General features: G+C 34.5%; 1 protein-coding gene across 3 annotated transcripts; it reads right to left on the bottom strand.

The window, feature by feature from the left end:
- Positions 1-11,905: 11,905 nt before the first annotated feature.
- Positions 11,906-19,479, bottom strand: LOC148602411 (trace amine-associated receptor 1-like). 3 transcript variants are annotated; one of them, XM_088552015.1, is made up of 5 exons: positions 19,332-19,479; positions 18,147-18,310; positions 16,024-17,062; positions 13,816-13,936; positions 11,906-13,337 (listed from the first exon to the last, which is right to left on the bottom strand). In XM_088552015.1, exons 3-5 carry the CDS (start codon positions 16,873-16,875, stop codon positions 13,228-13,230), a joined length of 1,083 nt encoding a protein of 360 aa, XP_088408141.1. In that variant the 5' UTR covers positions 16,876-17,062; positions 18,147-18,310; positions 19,332-19,479; the 3' UTR covers positions 11,906-13,227. The 3 variants fall into 3 exon arrangements, with proteins under 3 accessions (XP_088408141.1, XP_088408140.1, XP_088408142.1); XM_088552014.1 differs by having other exon boundaries at positions 18,147-18,382; positions 19,332-19,458; XM_088552016.1 differs by lacking the exons at positions 18,147-18,310; positions 19,332-19,479 and adding an exon at positions 17,179-17,303.
- Positions 19,480-20,053: the final 574 nt, after the last annotated feature.

Here is a 20,053-nt window from a genome sequence, read left to right as displayed (position 1 = left end):
GTTTGTTTAAAGCGAATGCAATGAAAATTAAAATTTACGTTTCCACGAAACGTGTATAAGTCGAAGTTTCAAGATATATTTTATTAGACAAATATCATCAATGGAACATAGAAATGGTGGCCGATACGTAGCTTAAATTGACATTTGTGCCGGAGATTATTAAGCGGGATGCCTCAAAGAACATTTTTTTAAAAGTAATAATAATAATGATTAAAATTTAGGTTTCCACAAAACGTGTAGAAGTCGCTTCCGTTTCCAGATCTATTTTATAAGAAATATATCACGATGGAACATATTATCAATTGGGGGTAGCATAAAGAACTTGGATATCAAATTCCATTGAAATCGAACAACTTTGAACTTTGGACCGCGGTGGCGGTGAATTTCGGAAATAACGGTCGATACGTAGTTCGGGTCGGCTTAAAGGTTACAGACCACCAATTCAACCAATGAGCATTTGGAACGTACGCAAAAGTAGTCCTACGCAGAAATTACCCCTGTTCCTCATAGTGCTGTGAAAAAAGTTCTCATCTTATTTAAAAAATTTAAACAGTTTCTGAAAGGAAAAACATTTCTGTACATTTTATAGGTGCATTTTGCTTCTTGTGATGTGAAGCCTAATCTCCATAATGATTTCTAAATATACCCCTATCTTGTGAAAACACTGGGATTTCCCATGCTATTTATAGACCCTTCACTTCCGGTGACCAGTACTGCACTGCAAGTCTGCTAACCCCACATGCCATTCTGAGGATTGTGAGCTGACATATGTAGAATCATGCTGATATATAGTCCTCTGCAGGTTAAAGTTAAGGTAAAGTCCAGAGAAGCCATTGAATATTGTGAAATTAGCATAGAAGCCTATGGAAAGTGGAATTAGTGGTTTTTAGCCTAAAGATCCCAAGTATTAATTTTCATCAAAATCGGACACCTTTGATTTTTTTGCCGCGGTGGCGGCCATTTTTTTTAAAAATGGCGGCCGATACGTAGCTTAAATTGCCATTTGTGCCGCAGATTATTAAGCGGGATGCCTAAAAGAACCCTTTCTTTAAAATGGTAATAATAATAATTAAAATTTACGTCTCCACAAAACGTGTAGAAGTTGCCCCTCGTTTCCTGACCTGTCTTTTGAGAAGAATATCGTAAAAACTTCGTAAATTTGACCGCGGTGGCGGCAATTTACAAAATGGCTGTTGATAGGTAGCTCAAATTATTGATTGAGGTGCAGATTCTTAATCTGGACGATTAAAGAACCTAGATATCAGTTTTCATCAAAATCGGAAAACTTAAAATTTTCGACCGCAGTGGCGCCGATACTAGCTCAAATTACCCACTAAACTCAGATTATTAATCAGAACGGCTCAAAGAACCTAGATATCATATTTCAACAAAATCGGAAAGAAAATGAATTTTCGACTGCGTTGTCGACCATTTTGAAAATGGAGGCAGAGATATACGCGATTTTTTCCTGTTTTTGTTTAGTCCATTGAGCGTAATATAAATACCATATTTTGTCAAATACTGATCAGCATTTTTTGAGTTTCAAATTTCCGGTGTAAAAATTTTGTTACTTTTAGTCCGGCGGCAATTTTAAAAAATGGCTGTAGCTGGAAATTTTTTTTAAAACGTTCTGCATCCTTCATAGAGTAGTTCTAACTTCCTGAAAAGTCTCATCTCTATCGGACAAGCCACTTTTGAGGAAAAGGGCGGATATTTTCAAATTTATGACAGGAGAATTAAAATAATATAATAAATAATAAATAACAAGTTTTCAGTTGTGCTTGCGAGCAAGTCACTTTTGAATTCAGCATACAATTTTAAGCCTGAATACCAAGTTTTATAAAAATTTCTGATGTTATTTACCCTGTTTCCAGTGGAGCACCTTAGTTTGGATGGCGGCCATTTTGAAAGGCAGCCATCTACAATAATTGAAAATTCGTGAAAATATCTCAAGTCAATTTTCCTACATAAAGGAAAAACATCTGAAAAATCACAAAAATCGACCAAATTTTTCGTTTTTTTTCCATTACCGTGTCAAGACATGAAATGTCGATTCGCTTGTGTTGGTATAATACTATAGAGTTCATCTAACTCTACCGGCACACCAATTTTCAAGTTGATGGCTACATACATTTACGATATATCACAATATCTTTTATTATGACTTTTCCCCCTTTTTGACCGAGGCGCCCTTTTCAAAATTTCTTTGTGGAGTGAACATCTATTGGTAAATACTCCCGAAATTTTGAATTTAGCAAACAATTTTAAGCCTAAATATCAATTTTCTTAAAATTCTGATGACATTTACATTATTTCGGAAGGGGCACCTTATTTCGGATGGTAGCCATTTTAAAATGGCGGCCATCTACAATAATCCAGATTATCATATTATGCATTCAATCACGTTATGGTTGTTTTATATATCTTTAAAGTTTGGTGAAGATATCTCAAGTCACTTTTCCTACGTAGAGAAAAATCGCATACTACTTCAAGACCTGTACGAACAAAAAAAAGTCTCAGAACATCGTTAAGTGATCAAAACAGCAGTATATTGGACTAGGATGCAAATTAATTAATATCAAATACAAAGTGTCACTTTCAATGAATAAATAAATAATGAGTATTTTTAGCCTATTCAGGATATCTGCATTTCTCCAGATTTGATGGTGCTCAGAAAACGTGATGTAACATCTACAGAAATTTCGAGTATCTAGAAATTATAAATAAGTTGGGGATCGAGTTGAAGAAGATGAGCATCGAGGCAGAAAAGTTGAATATCGAGTGAAAATAAATATGACAAGAAAAGATAGAATATGATTAACAATTGACAATAACCTGCAAGAATTAGATCTAACCATCAAACTTCTGACCTGATTTAAGTGAAAATTGTGGGTTTCGTGATAACAGATAACAATAAGAACATAGCCAGCACTCCACAGTTTAGTTTAGTTTCGCACTTTTGGCTAGGGTATGAAAAATGTCATTAAGGGAAACCGGTGGTTGCTATAGTGATTAAAAATTAAGAATCTATTGTTGATAAAACATTTTCTGAAAAAGGGGACTTTCCAAAGTATTTTGCAATGTTTTATATATTTTCAATGTTAAAAGGGCTTTTTTCAATGACAATTTGATTTCATTGTGAAAGTGAAAGTAAGTCAATTTTTTACCATGCTAAATTTAATAAGTGGATTACAAAGTGAAATAGCTCAAAATCTAACAGGCGATGCCCATACGAGGAAGGGGTTTTCGAAGGAAAAAATTTGGACAGTTTCAGGGCATGAAATAAAAATTTAAGGTATTTTGCGGAAAATTTGATATTTTTAAACCTGATTTTATGTATTTTTTTGCAAATTTTCGCATATTTTTGCATGGTTTCTATGGTAACCCTATTTGCTGTGGGTATTTTTTTCCAGAAAATTTTCACTGCATCCTGAAGGCCTTGGTTTGAACTATTTCTAGACATTAAGATTTACAGATCCTTGACAAGTTTTTAAAGTGATAAATGTTACAAAGCATCAGATTACAAGACCAAAATTAGGCAGTTCTACAATACTGTGGAGTGCTGGCATATGTATGTTGTTTACAAAACATAAGAAGCCGTCTGATGATTGATTTGTTGATGGTAGATTTAAGGTAGTACTGTGCTGAATATACTCTTAAAGACGATTGTAACATACTGAGCAGGGCCATTTTCTTATAGAACATGATGTCTACATGTTAACCCAGTATGATCATGAAATCCTTGAAATTGAATATGGTGGACTATGTTGAAAAAGCCTATAAACGGGAGATAATATCTACAATGATTGATGAAATCCTTAACAAAGTCATTCTGTAAAAGTCCTGAATAAAATATATCGATGATCAAAATATGGTAATGATATCTTGAAAGATTATGAAACAGGGCCATGTCAAAGTAAATGTTGGGAGAAGAAGAAAAAAAGACGAAAAACAATAAAGTATATCCCATGAAATCCTGAATTAAGCAACAATGTATTGCCGCAACACACTACAAGCCTTGCTTAATTACTATGGCTAAATTATAGTTTCTGTAATACATTAGTTATTTATTACAGCGACCTCTCCCGTTAACCAGAACGATGAATGTTACTTAATTTCCCGATTTATAATGAATTTGATTCTATTGCTGCTGATGACTGTTTTTTTCCTTAAATTCACGCGCAGAGCACATCGAAATTGATAATTTTAGGACGATTGTATGTTCGTTTGTTATTTTGTTTGTTTGTATGCAGTAACAATGTCGGTCTTGTAGCCGGATCTGAACCGTTCATGACGGTATTTTCCTAAATAACATTATGTTTTAGAAAAGTTCTATTATATTCCGTAAAACTGCCTTGCACACATACTCAGTAGGACTTGCAACGTGCTATGTGCGCCATCATGTATGAAATCTAACAATAACAATCGTCAATGAATGAAACATTGCACCTGCCATGTGTGAACACTGTGACCTTGTAATGCAAACGACTATTGCCATGTCGTACATCGTTCAACTTAATTCGCCCTTTCCTTACAAAACAAAATTTCACTAGCGACCAATTAAACTGACATAGCTCGCGTAAAGTGTACAGCCAAATACGGACAAATATGGCGGGTTAACGGTTACCATAATAGAACACGAAAATGTAAAAAAAAAATAACGTTATTGCTCTATAAGTACAGAAATAATCAACCCTACCACCAAAAGGCTACCGATTTCCTGTCCGTGTTACGACCAAAGCCAAAGATAAGTCATGCTTCCCAATCTAATCATTGGTATCTGTGGTATAATATGTCATATGGTTTAGATTGACACTACAACAGCGACTGACCAAGCGATTTCCTCAAATTTTCTCATTTCCTCTTTTATTTTGGATTTTTTCTTTGCAGTGTATGAACACCGTTTTAATTTTGATCGGATTTCTTTGACTTCTTTACTAAACCATGGCAAATTTTGTAGAAACTATGGAGTGTGAGTGTTCATATCACAACTTATACGTTATGCCAGAGCTTGCCGAAACTACGCAGACTTTTGAATCGCGCTAGAATTCTAACAAATAGGCTTCTGGAACAGTGTTATGTTGCTACAAGATTGAAGTCATCACAACAGAAGGTTTATGGTCGTCATCATGAACTCGTGAATCGTTGTGGTATCCATCTGCACTATGAAAACTGATTTATTTAACGGGTCATAGTTTTCCTTTCCTCGTTTGTCTACCCTGGACTTGACTGTTTTTGTGGAGTCCGAGTTGCTCATTTGCTTTTGTTACTTTGTATATATTATGTTAGTTACTTTATATTCGTTGTTGTGTATGTCTGTTTCCCATGTCTGGTCATTGTCCCTGGATTGCATTTTTTGATTACCGCTATAACTTTGGTTCCCTTGATTACTCTTTAATTTAAACTTTTTTCCAATAATTTTATTATTTTTTTTCAATGTTTACATGTCCCGTGTACTCAAACTGTATTTGACTCTTGTTATTGAGGTCTATTGACTTGAGGATTTTATATTTCTCGCCATATTTTCATTCATGGTTTGTTTCCTTATTTTCACCATTAATTGTACAAGCTTACTATATTCACCAGTATTTAAATATCAGTCTACATAAAAATCATACAAAAAGGTGATTCATTTATAAATCCTCTGAAGTCTGTTTTATTTCTTGTTTAGAAACAAATACTGATCGCACAACAAGTCTTAGTTTTTAATTTGGTCATTGCGCTTTTAAACAAAAATTATACATGAAAAAAAAAATGTTATCGTTTTTTATTATGTTTGATTTGGTTGATGTTAGTGGGACATAAATATATGATTTTCTTAAAGATCTGAATACAAAAAAGATTATCGTTATATGAATGTATAGCATTTGTTTTCTTTGTGTTTTTTACACCATTAATCACTTTATCATTGACATTGTATGAATCTTATGTGGACTGGTTCTTAATTAAAAAAAAATCTGTAATTTTTAATACACAATCTTCAACAATTTCTGATAGCTTAAAACTAGCAATTTATTCTCACATCCGGTTTATACCACTTTCATTACAGATTACACAAATCTGATGAAACACCTTTACAATACCCATTTAACATTACCATACAAAGTCACAATATTGTTATAATTAAACGCCACGGTCAGAAATAACTTCCAATGAAGATTCAGCCAACAAAAGAAGGCAACAAAAGACAAATTACAATTTCAATTATGTTGATTAAGTTGAATAAGTAATAGTTACAATTTACTATAACTGCAACAAGAACTTAGCCAAAAAGAGTCCGGAAACTCTGTTAATCTGTCCAACCTCCGATCTCCAATTTAGAATTATGTTCAGCACGAATCCAAAGTTAATAGTAAAAATAAATTAAGGTTCTGCACAGAGTCCAACGCAAATTCCAATTCCAACTTACTCCAAGGTACAAATATGTCTTCATATGTATATCATTAAAGAATAAATGTACTCACATGAAGTTGTTCGAAAATAGCATTCAGTTATTCAGTTTATTAACACCAAACCCTTTGCTTGTCAGATACCCAATAGAGTTATTAACATTCGAGAAATACTAAGAGAGTTCTGAAACTGCTTCAGAAAAATACTCTTAATAAAACTGTCTAGAACATTTAGTACTTCTAAATCCTGAGCAGTCTTCTATAGCTGAGCTCTTTACGCACTTCAAAATCTTCTTTGATTCCCTTGCTACCTTGATATGTTCTCTTAGTTGTATCTTCCTTATCTTAACTGTTCACTACTCCTGGTACATTACCAATGTTAAGGTCAAACATAGGTTTTTTTCGAACGCATTGCTTTATTACTACATGTATGTGTTTATTACATGTTCAAATGACAATTGGTACATTGGCCAGCTTCAGACTTCTATCGATTTTATTCTCTTTAATGGATGTTATTTTTTTCTTTTCAGTCTCTGCAGTTGTTAATTGTCTGAATTTTCCCCTGTTGTTTTATATAACAGTTGGCTGCTATATGTTCAATTTTGTGGCGCACAGAACATTCTCTGGTGTCTGATCTCTCTTGGCATTCTTTCTTTAACTTAATATCCCTTCTCTAATTGATGTTTCACAAACCCTCTTCTTCCTTTTGATGTAATGCTTCCATCATGAGCTTCTACACACTGTTCAGCCAGAACTGTTTCTTGAAATCACCCAGGTATTCTCTCTCTTTTACTTTTCATGATTTCTTGGTCTGCCAGCAGTGCAGATGTCCATATTTGGACATGGTTGGTAACCATAGCAACGACATTTAAAAATGTCGAAACAACATCAAATTTTAAGAGAATCTAAAACAATGACTTTCCATCAATATACAGGATATTTTGATGCTCTCAGAGAATGGCTCTTAAGAACACTACCAATTCTTGATAACAAGTACCAATAATTTTTTCTTGAATAGTAAATCAATCAAGCACTATTGGAATCTTTTTTCATGTTAAAGTTCAATTCATTTTTGAGTATATCTCCTTGACTTTGCTGAAACAGAGCTTCACCTACCTCTGGTATACCACATTTAATTTCTATTTAATCCCATCTTCTGTAAGGTTGTATCTTTTTAACAATGCTATATTTAAAATCTGGTAGTTATTACTGTCATGAAGAGGATACTGGTAAACACATCAAGTTCCTTATCTGTATGAAGTGGACCTTACAAGAGAGCCCAATCAGTTTTTATTAAATTTTGTCTTGTAGCAAACCTTCCAAATCTTTCAAGATGATCAGCATCAGCATCATCTTTTTGAGCCACACTTTTAGGCATTTTTAGTGTTGAGTCAAGATTTACTATTCTTTCTGTCCTCTCTAACATTACTTGCAGCCTGTTCTGGTTTTTTTTACTGTTACTATAACACTAGTTGTCTCTGCCTCTGTTGACCATTTATCTGTCTCTTTTTAGCATTCAATAGTCTTTCTTCTGCTTTTCTCCGATGCTGTTCTGCCTCAATATTATCTATTTTCCCCCACTCTATCTGTTCTGTTTGTGCTGTCAGTTCTATTTTCTCTTTCCTGGGCGCTTGTTCTTCTCTTCCTACTGTTAGTTCTATTTTCTCTTTTCTAGGAACCTGTTTTTTCTCTTCCTATATTTTTTCTGTTCAGCAGCAATAAACACTATCAGTTCTGTATCAGACCATTTTAAAGATCTTCCAATCTCTATAATCTTAGATAAATCCAACCAATTCTGTCTAAACACCTTCAAACTGAGGTAAATTTTCCACATTACTTAGATTCGTGTCTGTAACTTTGGAAGTAATTTACATTAAAATGAAAACAGGCAACTTGGAAAAAAAAATAATCGATGAACTATTTTAAGTCTACAAAAAACAATAAAATATTCACCAGAAATCGTATACGCTAATTTGGTATCCTCTAAACTCTTATTTTCTCCATACACTCATCAACAACTTAAAGCGAAAAACTTGTATAACCATGCTCACATTCCTTATAGACCACCCTTTATATAATATTTTCACAAATTACATAAGCATTTATATAACAATTCCATAACTATTACATCGCAATCAAATTCAACTTAAAAATAATAGTCACATGAATATCGAAACATTTAATATGCTGTACCCGTGTTTCAAGGAGTAACCAAAGTCACCAATTTGTTCTGGTTCTACCATGTGCAATACATGGAATGAAGCCTCTGTTTTTGTAAGTTTTTTGGGGGGTGGAGTTTGAAATTTGTAATACTGCAAGTTTTGATAAATGAAAATACGGTATGATTCGGAGTCCGACATGCTATGTTTCTACAAAAACAGAGGATGCTTACCCTACCGGTGCAACTGGTCCATGATCCAGTTTTTAGTGAAGGCCAGGTTGCTTTATTGCCTTTGCTTCTGTTCTTTTTTTTTTTACATATTATTTTTGGTTATTTCATGTTCTTTGTTGTATTTGTCATTTTGCCTGTCTGGTCTTTATCCTTGGGATATATCTTTGCCATTTTCATTCAAATCTTGGTTCCCTTGATAACACTTTAACAAACAGGGACTTTAATACATCTATATTTAAGAACCACTCGTGACATTAATATAAAATTCCTAATTTCGCATTTCCAAATTTTGTTTCTGCCATTTCAATTATAATTGATGAAGTTTCTTTCATAAATGAGCTAGCGGTATTGTACAGAAGTTCATGACATGTAAAATTATCCAAAAATATCAACATTTTCTCGATCACTTTTGACAAACGTTTGATTACAGGTGGACTTTAAATCCTCTTTATCCAATTTTCAAGCCTGTCTGCAAAATTGTAAATGATATGAATGCTTCCTTGAAAAGTTTCAGTTTTATGTCTGTTTTTCTGTTGGGGTTTAACGTCCGAGCAGCAATATTTCAGCTATATTCAGACAATGAACATGAAATGGATGAGAAAATGAACATGAAATGAAAAAAAAGGATGGGTCACAAGGATAATAGGGTCGACAAATTTTGATTGCCACTGGAACAAGGGGAAGTGGGTAAGGTCGGGCAATTTAGCCTCCTGTGGCGGAGCGCAAATGGTTCCTACTCCTATCGAATACCACAGCAGGGTTCTTTAACGTGCGGTGCACCACTATGGTTTGCGGTCAGGTTTTCCGTATTATAGCCTGACAACCCCAGCATGTAACACGCCAGGGGTACCCCATTCCACCACCTGGGGCACACATCCCAGTTGCTCTGTGGGCAGAGCGCCTAGCCCCCGGCTAGGTTTCTGAGCACTATTTAGTCGCCTTATACGACAAGCTTAGCGCTGCTGCAGGTCTATTCTTTTAACACCCGGACCTGCACGGGCGTTTCAGTTTTATGATACAAAAGTAAACACGCGACACATCTCCAGTTACCATGCATTGAAATGAATGTTTCTCTTTTTAAATTTTCACTATATTATGTACTATCATTTTAAAACTTAAATTCATTCACAATTCACGAATAAAGAATAATGCTTATTGTATTTGACGATGCAAGTATTTGATCCGTGATATCGGTCATTCCAGAACTCGGCCGCGAGCTTCCAAAATCAACTGGTTGGTTAATCCGAATAATATCAGTCGTTAAATGTTCCGCCGACCTCCAGCTGCTTCATTCCTCCTAGAGAAGCCATTGATCGATAGATGGCGTTTAATTATTCGAGTAATTAATCGATTAACGCTACAGTTACGCATCTCCTAAATTGCATGTCTATAATCAAAACACAGTCTTTTCAATACTTTCCGCGATTTAGGTGATGTGATGTCATTTATCTGTCCTCAGTATTATATGCCAAATTTGATTACTAAACATTCCAAATCGCCAATTGTAAATATAATAATAGCTATCTACTTCTGTGTACAGTATACGCTATTTTAGGCCATGCATTATGTATGAAATTAACACCAGCTAAATTCATCACCTAAAAAATTATGTCTGTCATGAGCATTGTTTTAATCAATATTTTATTTTTTTCTCGTATATCGAACATTACATACATGATTCGGTGGCTTTATAACAAATAGCATTTGTCCTACAAGTGTATCTTGTCATATGTTATTGGATTCCAAAGATTTCAAATTGATATCTCACAAACGCTTCCACTATTTTTTATGAAACTTCGTAAAATTGTTTTTTTTTTTTTTTGCGGTTATTGGAAGCTTCTTTTTGATTTTAACCATCTATGGATTTTACGTTTTTAAGTTATGACACTTTAGAGGGTGTTGGCAGCTTTACAACAGTTCAATTTTTATGAGTTTCATCAAGTCTTACTATAGCAACTGGTCAGTTTAAATAACATAAAATCTTTCAGATTATTAAGCAGATTGGTATAAAATAGTGTCATGATTGTAGATAGGTCACAGTTAATTTTTTAAAATCAAATCATACAAAGTAATACCATGGTAGAACATTGATTCCTTTGGCATTTCATCAATTTCTGCAAATCACATTCAACTCATAGTACATTCTTCATTTAGTTATACTCTTTATTACCCTCTACATCGTTTTTCATATAATTTCCTGGCAGGGCCGGATCCAAACACTTTGAAAAGGAGGGGTGCCAGCCGAGATGCTGTCAATTTAACAAAAGAAAATGACAAATTTTCCAAAGAAAAAAGGGGGTGCTAGGACATTATTTGCCGTTTTTTTAATCAATTTTGCACATGACAACTGACAAATTTTCCTGTAAAAAGGGGGATGTGCTAGGACATTATTTGCCATTTTTATCAATTTTACACATGAAAATGTCAAATGTTCAAATAAAAATGGGAAGTTAACCCCTGCACCCCTTCTGAATCCGCCACTGTAACTGGTTATCAGGACAGTAAATTCTTCATTTAGAACTTTGTTGATTACCTCATTTTGTATGTTTTTGTTTTGTTTTGTTTTGTTGGTTTTTTTTATTGGGGGGGGGGTGGGGGGAGGGGTATTATTATCACTTCTTCTATGACTTATTTGTGTTTAGTTTTGAGGTTTATTATGGTCACGTTTATGGTAATGAGTAATCAAGAGAACCAAGGTTACAGCGGTAATCAAAGAGTAATCAAGGGAACCAAGGTTATAGCGGTAATCAAAGAGTAATCAAGGGAACCAAGGTTATAGCTGTAATCAAAAGAATGTAATCCAGGGACAAAGACCAGACATGGAAAACAGACACACACAACAAAGAACATAAAATGGAACATAAAATAACCAAAATAATACATACAAAGCAACAAAAGTAAATGAGCAACTCGGACTTCACTAAAAATTGAGGGCATGGACCTGGTGCACCGGTAGGGTAAATATATCTGTATGGGAAGAGGACAGATATAGTTTGAGGATTTTTTCCCTCTTAAAGATGACAAAATTGTTAAGTGTTAGTTTTTGCAATTGAAATATGACAAAGGTGAATGGTGCAAAACCATATTGGTTTTGGGACTGAAATTAGGAAAAGAAAAACAGACATATTGATAATGTAGCTTTATGTAAAAAAAAAAAACCATACTGTATGAAAGGTCATGACTTGTTTTCTTTACTCAACAAAGAACACAAAGTAACTAAAATCATATATACAAACTAACAAAAGCAAATGAGCAACTCGACCATAAAACTTCTGTAGTAATGACTGATAAAATACAGTAGTAAATCGTATGACCTCTAGGTACTTCGATTTGTTCCGATAGATCTATCAGATAGAAAATCACATTTTGACGATGTTCGTAAAACTGTAGTAATGTTATTAACAAAAGCTGAACACATCCCCGATTATGATGCTTATTCGACAATATCCATGCTCTGCTGTGTTTTTTCTGTAGTAGCCATTGTAAAAAAAACAGGCTTCATACTAAATGTAGGAACATGTCAGCCTAAAGCGCCTTAGGATATAGGGGGTTAAAGGTCTGTTGAGAAGATTGACCTGCAACTTGTTACTTTTTGACTTTTTGGTGCAATAGCAGTTACGTAATATTCCTCCGAATTTATGAATAATTCTATTGAATATCAGTCTTAAATTAACCATGTATGCTACTGTTCCGTTCAAAAAGTAATATCCGGGATGGTAGTATATTTGAATCATCCCGTCTGTCTGTCTGTCTGTCTGTATGACCACATTTCTTGTTTAAACCTCGGCGACACAACTCCTTCTACAACGCTTAAGGGCTTTTGATGAAGGTTTAGTGTCGTATAAAGATGTGCATGAAGGGATATTTTTACTTCGGGAGACTCCAAAGGAGAACATTAAGGGTTTAAAACTTAAGGGTTTTATATGTTTAATCTCGTAAACGCAACTTCTCCTGAGCCACAAATCAAGGTCTGATTTGCAATAAGATTTTTGCTAGGGTTTTGTGATAACTTTCTGTCAATCGGATGGAAAAGTCAAGCTTTCAAACCGAGACATAAATTCAGTAAACTAAAAATTTTGGACAATGTAAATTAAAAACATTTTAGCTTTTGAAAACTTCACATATTACTGACATGCTGCATGGTACAAATGTACTAAGTATATTTACATGTGAGGGTACCCCTTTTATATTCGAAAATTTTGGTTGCTTTTATAGAGAATCACTGAGATTGACTGATATGGCCCTCCTTAGACTAATCAACATCCCCTTTCGGAATTCTTTGGGTCTACCGCTGTAGTTCAAGTAACCATTTAAGTGTATACCAAACAACATCCGTGTAACAACACTACGTGCATGGTACGTTTTTCGAAGTCATATTTTCAAAATTGACTGGAAATCTGCCAATGCCATTATAATCCAAATGCTCGGAACTGTTAAAGTTTTATGTCATAACTGAGAATCTGTATGTTGACAACGCCCCGCTATTGAAACAGGCACAAGATCAATATGTTCATGACTGTCATGTATAGTGGTTTGAAATGCAGGAGTTTCTGCACCTGAAAAAAAAAACAGTTGCATTTAATTCTGCTAATACTTCTACTAGAAGATAGTCAGTGCCAATTTCTAATGAGAAAACATACAAAGCAGGCATTTACTTTAGCATTCCTTTGAGACTAAACAATAAAGACTTGGTGATTAAACCAGTGCCTCCTACATTTTGAAATCATAAACCTTGTGTCTGACATGTATTCTCTTCATCCAAAATCAAAACCTATCTTACAGCGTACACAATGATGATGTTCATGGAACAGAGTAGGAAGGACAATCCGTATGTAATAAAAATTTAAATTCCTGTTAATTATGCAATGTAGTTATAGTTCAACTGTTTTACATCAAGAAAATAATTCAACTCGCTGTAACACATTAATTTTGTCAAAATTAAAGTGGTTGACTTGGTAAGAATTACTATATGAACTTCTACAAAAATACCAAATATTTTATAGTCTGCTAAATACTTTTAAATGTTTCACAAACCTGTTTGTTTCCGACAATATATTTTCCGCAGAATATGCATATATCCTTTCCTAAAATCTGAAAACCGGAAAGCGTATATAATTGGATTACAAACGCTATTAGAAAATCCAAAGCAATAAGCCTGTAATAGAAATTAGAAAAACCAAAGCAATAAGCCTGTAATAGAAAAACTAAAGCATTGAAAGCTGAAATAAAACAATATTGTTACAAGTCTTTTCGAGTTGTACAAAATGGTTTTTATTCAGCATAGAACTTGTACCGTAGAAAATATCAAATGACCGCTACAGAAATCAAAAGTCAAGGTTTAGATGGAAGTGTAATTTTATGTTGCTAGGATTGAAGCATTAGAGCATGTTCTTAGTAAGTCTCTGGTTTGCTCTTTTGCTGAACCATTAAGGTCGATGGGTCATAAGTCGTGGTCTCTATTTCTAATTCAAGTGTATATAATTTTAATTGTTATGTAACAGGTCATAGTTGTGTCGAGATTGGAATAAACCGTGATGCCGTACATTGTTCTTGTGACCATGTGACAAGAAACAGAATTTCAGCAATACATGTACCAGGAACAGCATTATATAATCTAACAAGAGTCAACGATTCTTTCACTCCCTCTACTTGCTGACCTATTCTGTCACTCTTATGAGGCTGACTTTATAGCTGATCTGATCCAAAAGAAAGAACGTTGTTTAGCTAGATCCTTTAATCTCAGTTTCCGCTATATAGATGGCTTACTATCATTAAGTAATCCTAGTTTAGGGGGCTTGATACATCGCATCTACCCCTAAATGCAAAAAACTTGAGATAAAGGATACTACAGACACTGTGAAGTCAACCTCATATCCTGACCTACGCTTAGAGATCGATGGTAAATGAAAACTATCGTGACGACTTTTCATTCAGAATTGTCAACTTTCCTTTCATCTGTGGCAACATCCCTTCAGCACCTGCGTATGGAGTTTTCATATCATAACTCATACGTTATGCCAGAGCTTGCCGTAACTACGCAGACTTTTTTGTATCGCGCTACACATCTTACAGTTAGGCTTCTGGAACAGGGCTACAAGATTGAAGTCATCACTGCAGAAATTTTATGGGCGCCATCATGAACTCGTGGATCGTTACGATGTATCACCATGAAAACAGATTTGTTCATCGTGTCATAGTTTTCCTTTCCTTTTTCGTCTACCCCGGACTTGAATTTTTATGAGCAACTCGGCGGGTGTTTCTAGAAAAAGCAGAGGACGCTTACCCTACCGGTGCACCTGGTCCATGCTTCGAGATTTTAGTTGAGTCCGAGTTGCTGATTCGCTTTTGTTACTTTGTAGGTATGATTTTAGTTACTTTATGTTCTCTGTTGTTTATGTCTGTTTTCCATGTCTGGTCTTTGTCCCTGGATTACATTCTTTTGATTACCGCTATAACCTTGGTTCCCTTGATTACTCTTTCGTACAGTGGTATAATACCAAAATTATACCGAATCTCGCATGGGAGGCTAACGATAAACGTTCAGTCAAGGTATAATACCACTAGTAAGGGGAACCAGTCGCCTGCACATACCAGAAAGTAGTCCGTAAAAAACAAAGTAGTTCTTAGGATGCATTGTATATTTTTTTTGTGATTTAGCCAGTATATGCCAACTTGGTATCTTCTGAAAGCTTATCATGTCAGGTACACACCGAATACAACAGTTTTGAACTCTGATGTAGAGAATAATTTGTCAGTCTAGATCTTAACCCATTGATTTGTCAAATTTCCAAAAGGAAAGTAGTATTTTTAGTACCTGTCTACTTTCACTTCACCGTCCTTTCTTAGAAGCCATTAAAGGTCTGCTGCAAATTTTATGAGAGAGTCTTTAAAGGGTCCCCTATATGATAAAACCTGTTCATTTTAACAAATTTAAAAAAAAAAGATTGGGACCTTGAAAATTGCTTAATTCAACATAGAAAGTAATGGGACTTTTAATAGTGGTTTTACACCTCAAATCGGGATACATTGCATGTATCAGATGCCTTTAAATTGATTTAAAATCAAAATATGTAACTAAAAAAGACAGGAAAAAATTAAAAAAAAGAATTATTTATAGTATCTTAATTCAGTTTACCTATCCTATATCGCCCCTTTCAGCCGTCGTCCCTTATTCAATGCCTGAACAAACGTAAGAAAAAGTACAAGTGCGATGCACCGTTGTAGACAACTGAGATTACTTACCAGAGGATTGAGGAATGCCGGTAATGTGCGTCTGTCTACAGTAAAGAAAACATATATTGTGTAGAACATGTAGGGAAGCCAACAGACGAAGAAACACGTCAAAACAATGACCAGGGTATTTATGGCCGTGGCGTCACCGGCATGGAGTTTGGTTTCTTTATAATGGACAGTTGATTTTCGTCTAAATGCCACAGACGTTTTCAGGATGCAATAAATTCTCAAGTACATTATCAACATAATTCCGAACGGAATAAGAAAATTCAATGTAAAATTCCCAATAGAAATTATGATAGATTGTGCATCGTGCAAAGGATACTGTGGTCCACACTGTGTAGTTTTTATTTTGTATTCTGCATGGCTTAAAACGGTGGAGGCCAGAACGGAAAATAGTAATCCCCAAATCCAGGCGGCGGATATCATTCCATAGCATGCATACTTGCTAACCGGAAGTTGATCACACACTGACAAACGCTTGATAGACAAATACTTATGGATGCTTATATACATGAGGCAATGAACAGAAGTAAAGAGGAATAGCGAATTAAGAAATAAATTTGCTCGGCATATCAAATCACCTAGATCCCAGTGTTTGATAATTAGAGTATGCAGGGATATCGGTGCTATAAATATTCCAGTCATGACATCAGATACAGCTAAAGTGAATAAAAATAAATTGGTTCCATTATGAGCATGTCTCATTTCTTTATCGAGTAAAATCACCAACATCACAAGCACGTTTCCTACAACGGCGAAAATGATTATCAAAACTAACCAAGATCCGAAAATTCCGGTCAGCAAAGGTCCGTAATATTCCGAAGATTCGGTGTCGTTGGTTCCATTCAAACTTGTCATTTTATCGACAATATATCGACATGGTTCATCAAGCGGCTTAGTTTGTTGACATCTTCGTGTTCTTTACGGCCTCCCTGTAAATTTATCACGTTTGACGTGTGTTTTCTAAACATCAAGTTGAAGCAAATTTTAAATCAAATCTTCGTCGATGTCGACTGGAGCTACAGTTCTTTCTCATGGTTCAAAGCTTAAATGAAAAAAGACGAAATAAATAACAATATCTTATTTAAGATAATGATGCAAGTTTTATACTCGATTTGATCTTATTAATAACATTTAAGAGTACTACATCTCTACACATACTTAAAAGATGTTCTGATACGAGAGCAAAACTGCTGAAAATTACATCATCTTTATAAGCAGCAGCACCCAATATCTCATGTTTTAATTCTTAAAGTGTTCGTGCAGAAATTCAGTGAGCGTTTGATCGACAATTTTTACTTTCCAAGGAATGTAATCTTACGTAATAGTTATGGATATTTTTGAAATGTGAATATCAGGTGCACGTGTTCAAAGCAAACACATGCTAATGCAACAACACTTATTTTTTTCTAAAAAAAAAGAAAAAAAAACTAAGTTGATAATAATTCAATTACATGAAATTTATTGATATTCAACTGTTATCGGTCAAAGGTTAGATAAGTCTAATTATGTTTGTTTTACAAGTACTTTTCTGTCTGAGATTTTGGCAATATTTGTATATAAGGTGTGGCGAATGAAGAAAAAAAGTAAGATTACATTGCAATGGCTGTTGTATTCGTATAAAAAAGCAGTTCTCGAACTACAGTGCACTTCAATGTAACTACACTTGTAAAGAAACGAAAGTTAACTTATTAATATGTGTTTCGTTCGATCTCAGATTTCTAATGAAAAATTACGGGACTTTCATATACATTATCTTAATTATGAAAAGATAAGAAAATACATGGAAAAATGAATTTTAGATATATTAGGGAAAACTCATAAATAGTTTAAAAGTGTGTATATTGTTAATTGGGTATTTACCAGTACACCGAAATAATTATACAGAAGAAGAAGAAGAAGAAGTAGTACGAGAAGGAGGAGGAGGAGGAAGATAATTCTTATTTTTTTTCCAATTAAGGGTCCTCAAGGGACATAGACATTTATAAACAATCGTAATTAAATGACATTAACATCAACAATAGCATACACACGTACATGTTTAAACAAAATATATATTTATTACAAGTAAGTACAATTAATAATTATTAATCATGTTTGGTATATATAAATATAGCTACCCCACTTACCGTTCTTGTTGATTTTTTTTCTATTGATGCATCTTCGTCCTCTGTTTTATCCAAAGTTGGGCTTTTAAAGGAACATGTTCGCTCCTCACGGAATGTATACACAACAAATTGTGTATTGTCTTTGCTTCGATGTCTCTGTGTTTCCGGTACGGTGCTGCAGGCCACTGAAACAGTGCAAAGTCTACTGTTTATCGGAAGGCGATCAGTTAGTTCCTGTCTCTAGAAGCTTAGTTCATCTTAATAAAAAAAATGAACGTGTGGATAATCAGGAAATATTCATTGCTCGAGTTTGGTCAGGAAATTTAATACACTATGCACGTATTGTACGAAAGGGATGAAATTTACTTCCCTTATAGTCTCGCGCGGTCGGTATACATGTATGTTATATGTCTCCTTGTTCAATCGATAAAATTCCTGTGTTTCAAACCACAACTGAGTCAGAGTCTGTTAATTGATAAATGACCTAATCTCATTGATTTTTTACTCTTTTGTAATACATCTATGAAATTGCATTCGGTTAAATTCTGATAACGTTGGGTTTGTTCTTCTGTTCCTCCGTCTGTTCATAACTTGAAAATTCTTAGTGTGAGTGATTTTTTTTTTAAGTTACACTTACTGTGGTGGTATGTGTAGACAGACCCTTAGATGGCCTAGATGCATTAGTGGATACAAATGGTTCCGGACCCCTTTTGTTGGAAAATTTTGTTATTTACGTGCAAAATATTTGAAAAATGAACAACTAATAGCCTTACTCCCCCTTTTTCCAAAGTCTCTGGGTCTTTGCCTCTTGTAATATCAATATTATGACATGATAATAAATTTTAATTTGTTGTCATACAATTGTACAGCATGGAGAATCATAGTTATGCTAATTAAGTTACCTTGTTATCAACGTGAAGAAAAGAATGACCGGTGAGGAGAGAGACGGACGGACAATATTTTTGGCTATTTCAAACTCACATACCCCACGTGTTTGATAAACACACAAGACAGTTTAAAGCATTGAAAACGCATTGCATGCAGGGCTATTTAAACGTGAATAAATACGTGTAAGGTCAATAACATACACATTCCTGGGATGAATGTTAATTGTTATCAAATCCCAACCATCGCAAGCTACCGAACCAGTAGTAATTTCCGGTAGTTTTTAATTTATATGAATTCTGATAATATTACTATACTTACCAAAGGCTATACACTCCACTTGAATGACTTTCGGAAGTTTAAACTAAAGCTAAACATTTGTGTTTTCCTACACTTCGTCAGATCGTTTAGAATTTAACAACTATTACGTAAAAGTCTATTTAAATCGTTGGGTATTTCCCCGAGAGAAGGAGATTTAGAAGCTAACATGCTTGGGTACTAGATCGAAAAAGTCGATGACACACCATGATTTTTCGAGAATTTTAACTCGATCAGTTAGAAAAATTAGAAATAAATGCTTCAAAATTGTTCTTATTATTGTTTCAGTTACGCAGCATGTCTTCTAATAAGGCAAGTAGTCCAGTTAAAACAATGACCTTTTCAGAATTAAATTACACCTCGGGGCAAAACATTGCGGCTTTAAATTAAGCCTGCGAAGCTTCTCTAAAATATCCCTTCATTCAAACGGCGTCTGGAATAAAATAATGTTATGCACTTGATACTTGTTCACGGTGGATTTAAGTCTCAGTCTCGGTAAAAATCAGGCGATTGAATGATTTGGTGTATAAAGCCCAAACAGCAATATTTCAGATATGTCCGGGCAATGAACATGAAATGGATGATAAAATGAACATGAAATGATGATGAAATGAAAAATGAGATGGGACGCAAGGATAATAGGGTCGACGATTTTTGATTGCCACTGGAAATAGGAAGAGGTGGATAGGGTTGGGCAATATAGCCTCCATATGCCGAGCGCCAAG

This window comes from Perna viridis, chromosome 11, assembly GCF_037379345.1.
Source record: "Perna viridis isolate PV_CMFRI_1.1 ecotype Kerala chromosome 11, ASM3737934v1, whole genome shotgun sequence".
Taxonomy (NCBI): Eukaryota; Metazoa; Mollusca; class Bivalvia; order Mytilida; family Mytilidae; genus Perna; species Perna viridis.
Note: the sequence above shows the minus strand (reverse complement) of the source record. Positions and strands in the feature narration are given on the sequence as shown.